This window comes from Tachyglossus aculeatus, chromosome 14 (genome assembly GCF_015852505.1).
Source record: "Tachyglossus aculeatus isolate mTacAcu1 chromosome 14, mTacAcu1.pri, whole genome shotgun sequence".
In the NCBI taxonomy this organism is placed as follows: domain Eukaryota; kingdom Metazoa; phylum Chordata; class Mammalia; order Monotremata; family Tachyglossidae; genus Tachyglossus; species Tachyglossus aculeatus.
In genome coordinates, this window is record NC_052079.1 from 42,296,975 (window position 1) to 42,312,225 (window position 15,251).

General features: G+C 42.7%; 3 protein-coding genes across 7 annotated transcripts in view; 1 reads left to right on the forward strand and 2 right to left on the reverse strand.

Annotated features, from left to right (window-relative positions):
* Window positions 1–5,921, forward strand: part of MYBPC1 (myosin binding protein C1) — a 90,408-nt gene extending 84,487 nt beyond the window's left edge. For 3 of the 5 annotated variants that reach the window (XM_038756535.1, XM_038756536.1, XM_038756539.1), the window contains 2 exons: window positions 452–638; window positions 5,251–5,921. In XM_038756535.1, coding sequence (XP_038612463.1) covers window positions 452–638; window positions 5,251–5,351 — 288 coding nt within the window. In that variant the 3' untranslated portion in view covers window positions 5,352–5,921. Of the gene's footprint in view, window positions 1–451; window positions 639–2,617; window positions 2,685–4,059; window positions 4,105–5,250 lie in introns of those variants that run through there. The other 2 variants (XM_038756537.1, XM_038756538.1) reach the window with 2 other exon arrangements.
* A 2,653-nt stretch (window positions 5,922–8,574) lies between these two features.
* LOC119936607 lies at window positions 8,575–9,765 on the reverse strand. The gene has a single exon (XM_038756069.1). It carries the CDS (start codon window positions 9,763–9,765, stop codon window positions 8,575–8,577), a length of 1,191 nt encoding a protein of 396 aa, XP_038611997.1.
* A 3,330-nt stretch (window positions 9,766–13,095) lies between these two features.
* On the reverse strand, window positions 13,096–14,286 carry LOC119936608. Its single transcript, XM_038756070.1, has one exon. The coding sequence runs from the start codon at window positions 14,284–14,286 to the stop codon at window positions 13,096–13,098; it is 1,191 nt and encodes a 396-aa protein (XP_038611998.1).
* Window positions 14,287–15,251: the final 965 nt, after the last annotated feature.

A 15,251-nucleotide genomic window follows, 5' to 3' on the forward strand; every position in this document is an offset into this window, starting at 1 on the left:
GAATCCACCAAAGAGCAGCAATTTGTAAATGGCATCAGAATGGAATCATTATGAAGCAATGTAGCCTAACAGGAGGCTCTATCACTTGTCTGCTGTGTGACCTTAGGGAAGTCACTTCACTTTTCTGTTCCTCGGCTACCTCAGCTATAAAATAGGGATTAAGATGGTAAACCAACCTGATCATCTTGTATCTACCTCAGAGCTTACTACAGCGCTTAATACAGTACTTGGCACATAGTGAATGATTAACAAATACCAATTAAAAAAAACTGGACCAGAAGAGCCAATTACACAATGCATTATCATTTCCTTTTCCTAGACTTAATTCAGCACTCCAGTTCTCCTTGATTCATACATTTCTAGTTCTACAGGATTTGAACTCTATTTCGGTGCCATTTTAGTAAACATTATAACTCATATACTTCTGTTCCTATTGTGATCTTAATGACAGCCCAAAATAACCTGGTTAAAAAACAAAGTGGCAATCTTGAATGACCCAAGATATAGAATGTTCAGTAATCAAGGAGTCTGCACTCTGGAGATTCGCAAGCCTAGTCCATATGATGGAGGTACTTACTCGTGCAAAGCCGTCAATGAACTTGGGGAAGCAGAAGTCGAATGCAAACTGGAAGTCAAAGGTATGACTTAAATTCTAATGTTGTTAATAGGAATGCTTTGGTACTATTTTATTCACCCTAAAGTCACATGTAATGTGAAAAGGCAAAGAAAAGCTGTTCCTCCTGATTCCCTTGGTTCTGGTGATTTAATAATATTTTAAGTGGATTTATGTTATCCCTTTGCAAGCTTTATTTACCCAAGGTACAGTGGATGTGTGACCATCTTCCATAGCATGCATGCCAAGATGGGATGTGTACAGTATGGTGAGTTTGACAGCCCTGGGAATGCCACGATGAAACAATTGCCCCTTACCAAGCATTTAGCTCTACCTTTGGAACCTTGGCCAGTATACGTGCTGAGGGATTGCACGCTTATAAAAAAGCAAAATGCTATCAACTGTGAAATCTGTAAGTCTTCTCTGTTGAAGTTATTGACATGCTAAGTAACTGTATACCTACCCCAACTAAGGTTGATAGAAATGGGAATTCCCAGTTTTTATTCCATTTGTTTTTTCTATGTCAAACTTTATGTCTTTGACTTAGAACAATTACAACAAATGCATTTCAACCTCTGAAAATACATGAGGATCAGCAAATTGCCACAATTTTAATCAAATAATTGAATCCCTAGGTTGCTGTTTTTCAAACTTGAAGTATGGCTTTTTTAGTATTACTTTTTCAGTAACGTATGAAAAGGTATTGAAGTATTGAAGTTTGAAGTATTACTTTTTCAGTAACGTATGCTGAATTTACATAGTAAATACATGAATTTACATAGTATATTGAGATTCTGCTATATCTCTTTGACATACAACTGTCATTAACATACATCAGACCTGATCCTGCAATGCACTTTCTGATGCTTTCACCTTATGTAAAAGGGAAAACAGATTGGTTTTTAGGATGTTTAGACATAATTTTTTCTTCTCTGTGTTTTATTAGTGTAATTCTAAATAGAGGAGAAATACCATATTTACTCCCCAGCAGCAGCACATTTTATACCCATTTTTAACATTGAGTCACAAATCCACAAGCCATTTCTTACCTGAGAAAAATAACATTTAAATTTCAAATTCTCAAAAGTAACGATGGCTGTTGGGCCAGTAAATATGACAGCAGGTGTAGTGTGTGTCTGTTTATAAAAAGAGATGGCCTCTTTTTGCTTCATTCTAAGCATTCTTTGTCTACCTTAAGCCACTGGTGCCTTGGTTATGAAGTGTATTGTTTTTTAAAAAGAGGAATTATTTTGCTGAATCATCACTGAAAAAGTTATCCAAATAGGTGTAGTTACTAATATTCTTTTTTAAAATATCTAAATATTCATTCATTCAATCTTATTTATTGAGCGCTTACTGTGTGCAGAGCACTGTACTAAGCACTTGGGAAGTACAAGTTGGCAACATATAGAGATGGTCCCTACCCAACAACGGGCTCACAGTCTAGAAGGGGAAGACGGACAACAAATTACTGAGATGTACCTCTCAATACAAAATTTACCTTTCCTATCTCTTGTTCCTAAATCAGATTTTTTTAAAATGAGGTTCAAATTTTTACTGTTAGCAATTACAAATATTGTAAACTCTTTGTCAAATGCTATCACCAAAATGAACATTTTTGACAGTTTGACAGTGTTCTTCAAAATAATTCCACTCAAATCATACTTTGAAGCTATCATACTAATTGCATTAGAAACTTTTGATTTTAGAAAAACTGAAAAATGTGTTTGCTAAAGACAAAGAGCTCCTCATGATTTGTCAGTTGAATTGCCAATATAAATTAAGGTATTTATGAATAGTATTCTTTATTAAGCACTAATAAGTAAATGCATGATAATCTTGTGAAAATTGATATCTTGGAAACGATCGGTTCTGAAAGTGAAGGTTGTTTATCATGTCAATAATATGATAAGTGATTTGGGGAAAAAAAAGGGCTAGCTGTAAAGAAGGTAAGAGTTTCAATTGAGAATAAATAAATACCCGTCAAATGTTCTAATTCTACAGTGATATATCAAGGATTAATTACCACAGGACAACCATTCTTCTTGGCGGGGAAGAAACAGGTTTAAAAGTTCTTATCCCACTGGATATTACGTACTTTCCATTCCATTCCTCTTTTACATGAAAGTGCATTTTGCATGTAAAGCTTGATTTGCTTTTACATTCAAATAGCATATCATGGCATAAAGTATCTATGCCATGAGCAAAGGAAGGCCAAATTACTCAAGGATATTGAACTAACTTGGGAAATAAGATCTTTGTGAGAGAACCCAATATTGTAAGACAGCTGCTGAAAAAAGCCCCCCCCCCACCCCCCCCAAAAAAACCAACCTTTTTTTATGGACCAATTTATTATGGTCTTGGAAGTTAGAACATTAGTTTTATACTTACCCAGTGTTTTTACAATAGAATATAGATTTCATTCAGGATTGACTTCTTTAATTTCAAGTTCAGTTTTTGAAATTTAAATCCACTGGAGAAGAAAGTTTTAAATTGCCAAATTTCAGAAATGTTTATTGAGGGCTTTACTGTGAACTAAGTCCACACACAGTAGTGGAGGTAGTCTTTGGAAGCTTAAAGACTAAAGTTTTGAATTTGAAGACTAAAATTTGAGAAACTAGTTTATATTTAAAAGCTTTTTAATGTGATTGAAATTATCGCATATCTTTACTGAATCTGTATTCATGACACTAAAATACCCAAAGAAACATTTATAATATATCTGTGTCCCATGATTCAGCATATCAATTAATCATCCCTATTTATTGAGCACTAAACATGTGCAAAGCACTGTACTAAGTGCTTGGGAGCATACAATATAACAGTTGGTCGACACATTTCCTGCCCACAGTGAGCTTGCAGTCTAAGGATCTTTTTAAAAAAAAATGTTTGTAGAATATAGGCCTAGTTACATCATAGCCCATGTGTCTTTCTAATCCAGGGTATTTAAGGGTTCTGTTAGTTTAAATGAGTATTTCCTAGAAAACATAAGTATTAGCTTTACTTGATAATTTTGCCTTTTATAGTTGCAACTCATATATATATGTATATATATATAATGCTATGTGTGTTTTTTATTTTGTTGAAAAACACTATATATATATATATATGCTTTAGTTCCTTTTGAAGCTTCAAGTTTGAAAGCTATTACCATCATCATCCACTGCACAATCTGATTGACTCTACCATATGCTCAAGTGAAGCTGAATGAGTCAATCTTATGTGGTTGTGCATATTAATAAAGCTTTCACATATTAATGATCATTTTGATGTGGTACTGGTTCTCTGCCTTTCATTTCCCATATGCTTTTACCTCTACATCTTTTACATGACTAAGGATTCATTAAATCATCATCTTTCATAAATGTGAAAATAATTTCATCTAAAGTCTCTACTTTGTGTTCTTTAATACTTACAACTTCTCTTTCTCTCTCTCTCTCCCTTAGTTGTAGCACAGTAAGGATTTTTGAATGTATATTGTCATCTAAGGTAAGCTTTCATATGGTTTTGGCATATGAAGCTTATGACTGTCATAAGCCATACAAAGCCTGTGGAGTATGGCATGATTTTCATTATTTAACCTAATGAAAATAGTAGACCATTAACTTTTAATTAAGTAGTTTAAATATATGTATTTCAGAATTCTCAATTAACAGCTAGTACTTATTCATCCTGATAATCTCCGGTTACATTGCACATTACTGAAAATATTAGAGCATGAATTTAGGTAATGATTTAATGTCGATGAAAATGAATGATATAGATGCATTCTGCACCTTAAAATAGATTATTTGCAACAAGGAATGGACTCAAATAGTATTTTTATTGATAAGTGACTTGGTATTTTAGAAGAATGATTTTTTCAAAATTTGCACTAAATGTATTTTAAAGAATGCTCAAACAGCATGCCATTTTTGTCTGGCTTGTATTCTTATTAGAGAATAAAGGCAGTACGTTTAAATTGTTTCTGCATAGGTTTATTCTGAAAGAGTCCTTTAGTTTTATACTATGATCTATTAACCCAGAAGGTAAGTGCTTTTTCACCCCTCCAAAAATGAATTTCTAACCAGACTTATGATTAGAAATGGATAGATTGTTGTCTCTTGGGTAATGGATAATTTTGATATCTGTATTGACAGATCAAACTGTTTTTATTTTAGAAAAAAATGTACCCAACTAATGTGATCCTAATAAGATGTTCTAGATTATCTATTTTGATAATGTAGACCAATTTTGCTAATTAGAATGATTTCGATCTTATCTTATATCTTAATTGGGATCTTATATATCCTATATCTTAATTGGGCAGACTCCAACAAACTGAAAACAAGTATTCATGCTAATTTGATGGTAATTTTGCATTTACTCATTCTGCTGGGAAAAAGTATTACTTGGCTCTGGATTTTTTTTTTGAATCAACACAAAACTTAATAATTGGACTAGAAATGTCAGTGGGCCTTCCCTAGAACTTGCGAACTTCCCTTCTGGATGCCATGTGTTTTCAACACAAAATGTACTAAGGCCAAGAGAAAATTTTCCAGGGGGCTAAGTTTCTTGGCCACGAGCCCGGTGGTAGTACTTCAGCTTGTTCTTGTTCAGAGCTTTTGGTTATTTATTTTCCTTCTTATTCTTTGCAGGTGGCCTTTCATTCTGCAGGCTACTCTTGCAAGGTGTGCCTCCAAATGTAATTGATTCATATTTGCGAGGCTTGCAAATGGGCAATCCTGAGGAAAACTGAGAATCTGGCCAGGGTGCTTCTCCATCATTGCATTGGAGCCGAGTAGCCAATGGGAAAGCATTTTTGGTTCTTCCAGTTGCAGCCGGAGCGTGTGGTCATGTTTTTCCTCCTGTTGAAAATTAAATATTTGCATGGATTGCTTTGAGTTCAAACGAAAGTAAAACTACATATAGGAAATCATTTTGTAATATTCAGGATTGTTTTCTGCTAGGTAACTGTTTTATAAAAGAAAGAAAAAGCAGTAGAATGAGCACGAACAAGTGTTTTGTTTTATTTTTTAAAGTTGGGAATTCTCGAAAGTGCTAAAGGTGTATTTTTCCGGAGTGAAAAAAAAAAAAACAGTGATAAGGCAGGTGTGGTAACTAGGCCCTTGAAACCCCCCACTTCTTATAATGGGGTTAATAGAGTTGTTTCTTGAGCATGATAAGATTTCCTGGTGAATAGTTATTTACTCTAGGTGGCTTTGGCGTTCAGTAGTCTTTGTTAGGTTCATTTGATGATTTCTGTTCCACAATATAAAATCTGCAACAAGTTGTTTCTCAGTGAAAGATAATATGTGTTAATTGTATAATAAACATGACTGCTTATAATGGGAAAAATGTTTACTTTCTTTTTGGTGATGGAGAAAGTAGTTCAATGCACCATGTACATTTGTGAGTGCTGGCATGTTGACTTAGAGTGATTTCACCTCACACTACAGAATTAAGAACAATAGAGCAGCCCCTCTGTCACCTCCATCTCGGACAGAATGTGGAGAATTGCAGCAGATAGTTGGAAGCCACCATCGTAGCCACCCATACGGCATAGTTACAGTCAGGGTGGTCCAGCTGATGGCACTTTGTTGTTAAATACTAACAGATTGGGGGTTTTTTGGTCTTTTTTTGTGGTTTTGTTAAGCACTTACTGTGTCAAGCACTGTTCTAAGTGCTGGAGTAGAAACAAGTCCATCAGGTCAGACAGTCCCTGTCCCACATGGGGCTTGCAGTCTAGGAGGGAGAACAGGGATTGAATCCCCATTTTGCAGTTGAGGAAACTAAGGCACTGAGAAGTTGTGACTTGCCCAAGGTCACACAGCAGGCAAGTGGCAGAATCAGGATTAAAACCCAAGTCCTCTGGCTTCCAGGCCCCTGCTTTAACAATGAATCATTTTCTGAATCTTTCTGTATGCAGAGCACTATACTAAGCATTTGAGAGAGTACAATATAACAGAATTGGTAGACACGTTCCCTGCCTAAAATGAGTTTACAGGCTAGAGGGGGATACAGACATTAATATAAATAAATTACAGATATGAACAACAGTACTGGGGGGTGCTGAGGGAGGGGTGAATAAAGGGTGCAAATACAAGTGCAAGGGTGATAGAGAAAGGAGTGGGAGAAGAAATGAGGGCTTAGTCAAGAAGGCCTCGTGGAGGAAACACTGCTTCTGTTGAGTGACACTGGCCCTGATCTATTTTGTTGTCTCTGGGACGATATATAACAGATTACTGGTTCATCTGCTCAATATTCAGAAAGATTGAAGTCATTAAAAATTGAAAAAGAAAACACTGACCATTAAAACCAGAAAAGGTTAAAAAGAAACTCCAAATTATCTGAATTTTTGAGAACAAAGAATGCAACAACATACAGGCCTCAATAGCTTAAATAGATCAAGTTCAGTTGGGTTATTTTTTTTTTGACAGGACAACCAGTTGACTTATTAGTGACAACCTAACCTGTCTGCATACTGAATATCCTTATAAAATTTTGTTGCACAAGATGCCAGCGCACATATGCTGTAATTATATCTTTGTTCTAAATAACTTGGCTTGCTTTACTCACTAAATATAGATGCTCTTATTCTTTTGGTACCACTAGCTGTCTGAAATTTTTTAAGCCCATCTATTTTTGAGATGCAGAGAGGTTTGCTTTTTTCACTCTCCTAAAATGTGGTAGTGGCCAAAGTAATTAGCCAAGTAATTTAGGAATAGATAAAGGAAATCTTTATTTTCAAAACTGCACACTTAGATTGCAATAATAATATTTTAATATGTACTTTTACTGTCATATAACTGAAGGCATGATTTTTAAAGAAGTCTTTTGGCCCCCAGGGTGCACAGAGACAGATTTGTAATTCCATGTTCTTGAAAGACTGTGGTCTATAAATTTGATACTTAGCCACATGTATTTCCCAGGATTTTTTTTTCTTCTTTTTGATTTTGTCAGTGTAGTTATCTTAATGTTAGCAAAATTTTCCCCTATTTTCAAGGACATGTAAAAATCAGGTAAATGAAATTGTATAGGCACAGAAATGTAGTAAAATAGAAAGCTGTGGAGCCATGAGTGTTTGCAGAACACTTTCCCATCTAAATATTCAAAATGTGTGGGTTTGTGGTTTATATTTATTTCCATCAGGGTTTGAATTAGGGGAGAGCTGTGGTCTGGAGGATGTCAGGGGGAAGGACTTCAGAAGGAGAGGGCCTTCGAGGCACTGTAATACCATTATGCCACATGGGCCGTCACCACTTGACAAAGCCATCGATTAAAGGTGTTGGGCTTCAGGCTTCAGCCACCCCAAACCAGGCCTGGGGGAACAGAATTGGTGTTTTTTTGGTTGGGATCCGGGTAAAATTCACTAATTGACCACAGGGTACATGAGCCAGAACTGTAACTAAAATAACACTATAATGCAAAACTCACTTCTACCAAAGACAGAAGCAATGGTTCAGGGAAAGCAAGGCAATAAAGGGGGCCCCCGAGGTCCAGACCTCCTGGTGGTTTACCCCCAAATCCCAGTCCCGGGACAACCACACTGCTTCTAATATCTTCAGAGATTTGAATAAGAGTTTTAATCAGGGGAGAGCCGTGGTTTCGAAGATGCAAAGTGAGAAGGACTTACTGTGTCTGGGAGAGAGAGGCATGTTGGGATACAGGCGATGCGAGCCTGCTGACGTGGTCAGGCAGGAGAATATATGAGCTGGGGTCAGAGCGCTCATCTCAGCCTTCCCAAACCCCATCCTTAGGTTAAGGGTAACAATGTTGTTGGATTTTTTGTTACTCCGAATTGAGGGAAAATCCAATTCTTCAACACAGGAGACACGAGACATAACTGTAACTAAAATAGCACTTTATTGAAAAACCCCTTACCCCCAAAAAGCCGCGCAGATGATCATAAAAACAGTTTTTCAGGGAAGCCCATGCCAACAAAGGTCCTCAGTCCGGGCCCCGGTTGGGCTCCCAGTCGGTCAGCGCCCGCCCCGAGGGGAGGAAGTGCCCGTTGGCCCGGACACGTCGAGCCGCACATTGAGGCTCAGCAATGTCCCCCGGTGATGCCGCTCGCCGTTTCGGCCTCCGGACTTCTTCCACACCCACTCGAGCACTAGAACCTCTTGGTCCAGTGGGTCTTGTTGGTCGGTCTGCGTTCCCCTCTGCTCTGCCCGCAATCCTTCCCGCTTGGGCTGGGCGGCCTCCTGCAAAGGCTGGGGCCTGTCCCCGGGAGGAGGCCCCCGAGCCGCTTCCCGCAGGCCGGAGCTGCCATGGCCTCCCTCGGCCTGGGTGCCAGGGAGCAGGGCCAGGACAGCGGCCGGGAGGCCCGTGCGGAGGCACAAGTCCCATCCCAGGGAGGAACACAGCCAGTCGCAGCAATGGCTCCCGCCTGGGAACCAGGGCAGCGTGGGAAGCTTCCGCAGGCCGGGCCCGGCATCCCCATGGGCTCGGCGGGCCCTCAGCCCTTCTTCTTCCCCGGCTGATTCTTCCCACTTCTCTCTGGGCCTCGGCTCCTCCGCCTCCTCCACTCCCACCTCTTCCGGGCCCACGGGGTCCTGCTCCTCCGTCTGCGTTCCCTTCTCCTTGCTCCACGCATCCTCAGGAGTTTCTTCTGTCTCCTGCTGGCCCAGCTCGCCACTCACCTCACTGTCCATCTCCTCCGCCCACTCCGGCTCCCCCTCCTCCGTCTGCGTCCCCTTCTCCTCGGTCTGCCATCCCTCGGGACTTTGTTCTGTCTCCCGGGGGTCCTGCTTGCCGTTCTCTTCCCAATACATTTCCCGCATCCTCTGCAACTCTAGAGCCATTTCCTCCAGTGGGTCAACTACTTCTGTTTGGTTTTCCTCCTCGTCCGTCCACAGTTTCTCCTGCCTTTTCTGACCTTCCCTCTGTCGCCCCAGGTCATCCTGTTTCTGGACCACAGAACTGAGCCTGTCCCCTTCTGCAGGGACCTGAGGCTCTTCCCGCCATCTGGGCTCTTTCAGGCCTTCCTGGGCCTCAGCTTCTCCTTCTGGGGTCCTGTGGCCCTCCCACAGGTCGGGGCTTCCAAAGAGTTGGCGACAGTAGATCCGCCCCACGCAGCAACAGCGTTGCTTGCAGCAGTGCTCCGGGGCTGGAGTGGAGTCACCGAAGATGATGCCACAGAGGTGTCCCTGCGGCGCGGAGATCTTCATGTTTCTATCCGGGTTCCTCTGTACCGGTCCAGGCAGCAACGAATGGCGAACTACCGCGAAGTCCCAACTCTCAGTATTTATGGACCCTCTTCCCGACATCAAGGCTCTTCAGAGAAAGAGGTGTGAATCCGTGTTTCTGTGTCACGCCCTCCTAGTTCGCTGGAATAGAAAGAACGTGTTCCCTCTTCTGGGAAGTTCCATGTGTGAAGGAGTCAGTGTTCTCGCCTTTAACCCATAGGTCATTCTCTCTTGCGTGAGAACTCACTCAACTTCCACCTTTTCTCCACATCTTTTTCCAAGTTTGTGGTGTAATTTGAAAGGACCACTGCCTTACCTAAATTTTTCTACTTTTGACCTGTCTTCTCGTGTCCCAAAAGATGTGCAGGTGCCAGAATACCCCAAACTCTATGTATGTAGATATGTATACACATATTTTCATAGTATTTTAAGATTCCTCTAAATCTTAGTTCGCTGGAATAGAGAGAATGTGTTCCCTCTTCTGGGAAGTTCTATGCATGAAGGAGGCAGACTTCACACCATAGGTCATTCACTCTGGGGTGAGAACTCACCCATCTTCAACCTCTTTTCCAAATCTTTTTCTAAGCTTGTGGTGCAATTTGAAAGGACTATGGCCTTACCTAAATCTTTCTACTTTTGACCTTTCTCGTTTCCCCTCTTCTGTGGAATTGCCAGAATCCCTGGACTCCTTTTCTTTATGTATATGTATGTATATATACAAATATATATATATGTGGATAAATATATTTTCACAGTTTATTAAGGTTCTGCTATATATCTCCAAATGCGCACTTTAAGTTTCAAGAGTTGAACAGTGCTCTCCTAGAACAAAAATAATGATGATAATGTTTATATTTGCTAAGCGCTTACTATATGCCAAGCATAAAATAATTTCACTCAAATCATACTCATTATTGATCAAATAAAACTGATGAAATAAAACTCTTTAATTAGAAACTTTTGACTAGAAAAATTGGAAAATGTGTTTTCACAAGGTGAAGAGCGCCTCATGGTTTGCCACTTGAATTGCCAATGAAAGTTATTATAATCCGTTAGGTGATTTAAAAAAAAACATTTAAGCTGTAGAGAAGGCAAGAGTTTCAGTTGTGAATAAATGAATACCCACCACATGTTCTAATTCTACAGTGATATATCAGGATTAATTGCCCCAGGACAACCGTTCTTCAGGGTAGGGTAGCAGGAGATTTAGAGGTTCTTATCCCATTTGATACCCCATACTTTCCATTCCACTTTTCATGAAAATACATTTCGCATATAATGCTTGATGTGCTTTTGGGTTTGACTAGTTAGCATATCATGACATTGAGTATCTATGCCATGAGCAAAGGAAGGCCTAATTACTCAACAAACTCTTTAATTAGAAACTTTTGTATAGAAAAACTGGAAAATGTGCTTTCACAAGATGAAGGACACCTCATGGTTTGTCACTTGAATTGCTAATAAAAATTATGGTATGCATCAATGGTATGTCTTGTTAAGTAACTAGTACGTAAATACATGACTGGTGAAAATCCATGCATTCAATGTATTCATTGAGCGCTGACTGTGTGCAGAGCACTGTATTAAGCGCTTGGAAAGTACAATTCGGCAACAGATAGAGACAATCCATAGCATGGAAAAATATAGTCCGTTCTGAAAGTGCTTATAATGTCGATAATCTGATAGGTGATTTCAAAAAGAGTTGAGCTTTAAAAAGGTAAGGTTTCAACTGAGAATAAATGTCCATCATATGTTCTAATGCTACAGAATTCTAATTTAATCGGGATGTTCCGGTGGCTTCCCTCCGCAATCATCATCATCAATCGTATTTATTGAGCGCTTACTATGTGCAAAGCACTGTACTAAGCGCTTGGGAAGTACAAATTGGCAACATATAGAGACAGTCCCTACCCAACATTGGGCTCACAGTCTAAAAAATCCCTAGAGAGACACAGTCCCTGGTGGCAGAAGGGCTGCTGATTGGGAGAGGTCTCTCTCCCTTGTCCTGACTTGACCTGATCCAGGTGCTGAACCTAGGGGATAAGGGACGCAGGTGGGTGGGGCTGGGCATGCAGCCGCAGGCCAGGTCCCCAACTGGAAACATTGCCAACTCCCATTTCATCCATCTCCCGTCTTGGCTTCTCCTCTTTGAATATGGTCCCACCCCCACCAATCATACTCCAGCACCTTTCCTGAGACACATTTCAGCATGGCTTAATGGAAAGAGCACAGGGCTTGGGAGTCAGAAGACGTGAATTCTCATCTTGGATCTACCACTTGTCTGCTGTGTGGCCTTGGGTAAGTCACTTTACTCATTTGTGCCAAAATTCACTCATTTATACAATGGGGATTAAAACTGTGAGCCCCACGTGGGACAACCTGATTACACTGTATCTACCACAGCGCTTACAACACTGCTTGGCACATAGTAAGTGCTTAACAAATACCATTATCATTATTATTACTGTTACCCTGGACAAAGGGATAAGGTAGTGGGAGAGGTGACTGAGAAAGGAATGTCAGGGTTTATCGCAAGCCGAGGTGAGGGTGTTCCTTCCCTTTGCTGTCAATCTCTTCCCGGATCGACCGCTCTTTGATCAGCAGGTCCCAGCATTTGTCCTTGGAGATTTTGATGTAGTGAGCGTCTTTTAATTTAAAGCCTAGAGTCAGTGGAGGGCTGTGATCTGGTGATGTGAAGGGAGAAGGATTTGCGATGTTGATGGAGAGGTGCGTTGGGGCACCGTGATGCCATCATGCCGAGCTGCGTACTGCATCGCCACGTAGGAGAGATGGAATGGCTTCAAAAAAGTGGTAAATCCTTTGTAATCCCTTCAGGGCAAACGCAGCCAGGCAAGGCCTTCCCCTGCCTCCAGGGCAACGGTGTTTACTTTTGCTGTTGATCAGTGTACATTCCAGTTATTCAGCATAGGACACACGAGATAGAATGATCACTAAAATTTTACTTTATTGCAAAACTCTTTTCTCTAGGCTGTGAAGGGAGAAGGCCTTACAGTGTATGTGGGGGCGTAGGAATTGCGATCATGCTGACTAGGTGACCACGGAGCAGAGCCCCAGCCCTCCCACAATGCACCCCAGGCCTACGATGAGGGCAATAAAGTTCTTGCCCCAAATCGAGGTACAATCTACTCCTTCAACACAGGAGGCACGCCACGTAACTGTAACTAAAATAGCACTTTATTGAAAAAACCCTTCCCCACCAAAAGCCGCTTAGATGATCATAAAAACAGTTTTTCAGGGAAGCCCATGCCAACAAAGGTCCTCAGTTCGGGCCCCGGTTGGGCTCCCAGTCGGTCAGCGCCCGCCCCGAGGGGAGGCAGTGCCCGTTGGCCCGGACACTTCAAGCCGCACATTGAGGCTCAGCAATGTCCCCCGGTGATGCCGCTCACCGTTTCGGCCTCCGGACTTCTTCCACACCCACTCGAGCACTAGAACCTCTTGGTCCAGTGGGTCTTGTTGGTCGGTCTGCGTTCCCCTCTGCTCCGCCCGCAATCCTTCCCGCTTGGGCTGGGCGGCCTCCTGCAAAGGCTGGGGCCTGTCCCCGGGAGGAGGCCCCCGAGCCGCTTCCCGCAGGCCGGAGCTGCCATGGCCTCCCTCGGCCTGGGCGCCAGGGAGCAGGGCCAGGACAGCGGCCGGGAGGCCCGTGCGGAGGCACAAGTCCCATCCCAGGGAGGAACACAGCCAGTCGCAGCAATGGCTCCCGCCCGGGAACCACGGCTTCGTGGGAAGCTTCCGCAGGCCGGGCCCGGCGCCCCCATGGGCTCCGTGGGCCCTCAGCCTTTCTTCTTCCCCGGCTGATTCTTCCCACTTCTCTCTGGGCCTCGGCTCCTCCGCCTCCTCCACTTCCACCTCTTCCAGGCCCACGGGGTCCTGCTCCTCCGTCTGCGTTCCCTTCTCCTTGCTCCATGCATCCTCAGGAGTTTCTTCTGTCTCCTGCTGGCCCAGCTCGCCACTCGCCTCACTGTCCATCTCCTCCGCCCACTCCGGCTCCCCCTCCTCCGTCTGTGTCCCCTTCTCCTCGGTCTGCCATCCCTTGGGACTTTGTTCAGTCTCCCGGAGGTCCGGCTTGCCGTTCTCTTCCCAATACATTTCCCGCATCCTCTCCAACTCTAGAGCCATTTCCTCCAGTGGGTCAACTTCTTCTGTTTGGTTTTCCTCCTCGTCCGTCCACAGTTTCTCCTGCCTTTTCTGACCTTCCCTCTGTCGCCCCAGGTCATCCTCTTTCTGGACCACAGAACTGAGCCTGTCCCCTTCTGCAGGGACCTGAGGCTCTTCCCGCCATCTGGGCTCTTTCAGGCCTTCCTGGGCCTCAGCTTCTCCTTCTGGGGTCCTGTGGCCCTCCCACAGGTCGGGGCTTCCAAAGAGTTGGCGGCAGTAGATCCGCCCCACGCAGCAACAGCGTTGCTCGCAGCAGTGCTCCGGGGCCGGAGTGGAGTCTCCAAAGATGATGCCACAGAGGTGTCTCTGTGACGCGGAGATCTTCATGTTTCTATCCGGGTTCCGCTCGCAGTCTGCACCGGTCCAGGCAGTGACGAATGGAGAGCTACCGCGAAGTCCCAACTCTCAGTATTTATGGACCCTCTTCCCGACACTGAGGCTCATCAGAGAAAGAGGTGTGAATCCGTGTTTCTGTGTCACGCCCTCCTAGTTCGCTGGAATAGAGAGAATGTGTTCCCTCTTCTGGGAAATTCCATCTGTGAAGGAGTCAGTGTTCTCACCTTTAACCCATAGGTCATTCTCTCTTGCGTGAGAACTCACCCAACTTCCACCTTTTCTCCACATCTTTTTCCAAGCTTGTGGTGCAATTTGAAGGGACCTAAATCTTTCTACTTTTGACCTTTCTTGTTTCCCCTCATCTGTGGAATAGCCAGGATCCCCAGACTCCTTTTCTTTATGTACAAAGAAAGAGGTGTGAATCCATGTTTCTGTGTCACGCCCTCCTAGTTTGCTGGAATAGAGAGAATGTGTTCCCTCTTCTGGGAAGTTCTATATGTGAAGGAGCCAGAATTCACACCTTCAACCCATAGGTCATACACTCTGCGGGGAGAACTCTCCCACATTCTACCTCTTCGCCACATCTTTTTTCCAAGCTTGTAGTGCAATTTGAAGGGACCATGGCTTTACCTTGGATTTCTACATAGTTTTCTACTTTTGACCAATCTTTTCATTTTTCCAACCAGGTGGAGTTCCCAGAATACTCCTCACTCCTTCCTGTATGTTTGTGTGTGTGAGATGTATATATTTATATATATGTACTTCCCCCTTGAAATAGGCCCTTCTGGGAATGATAATTCCACGTGAGTGTGTTTGTAGCTGCAAAGGCCATCACAAGATCCTGTGTGTGTCTCTGTGTGTGTGTGTGGCTGAAGAGTTCAAAAAGAGGTACATAGTCACTGTCAGAGGGGCCACACATTTATTATTCTTAATATTTGCAGGCATTGGTGCTGTTT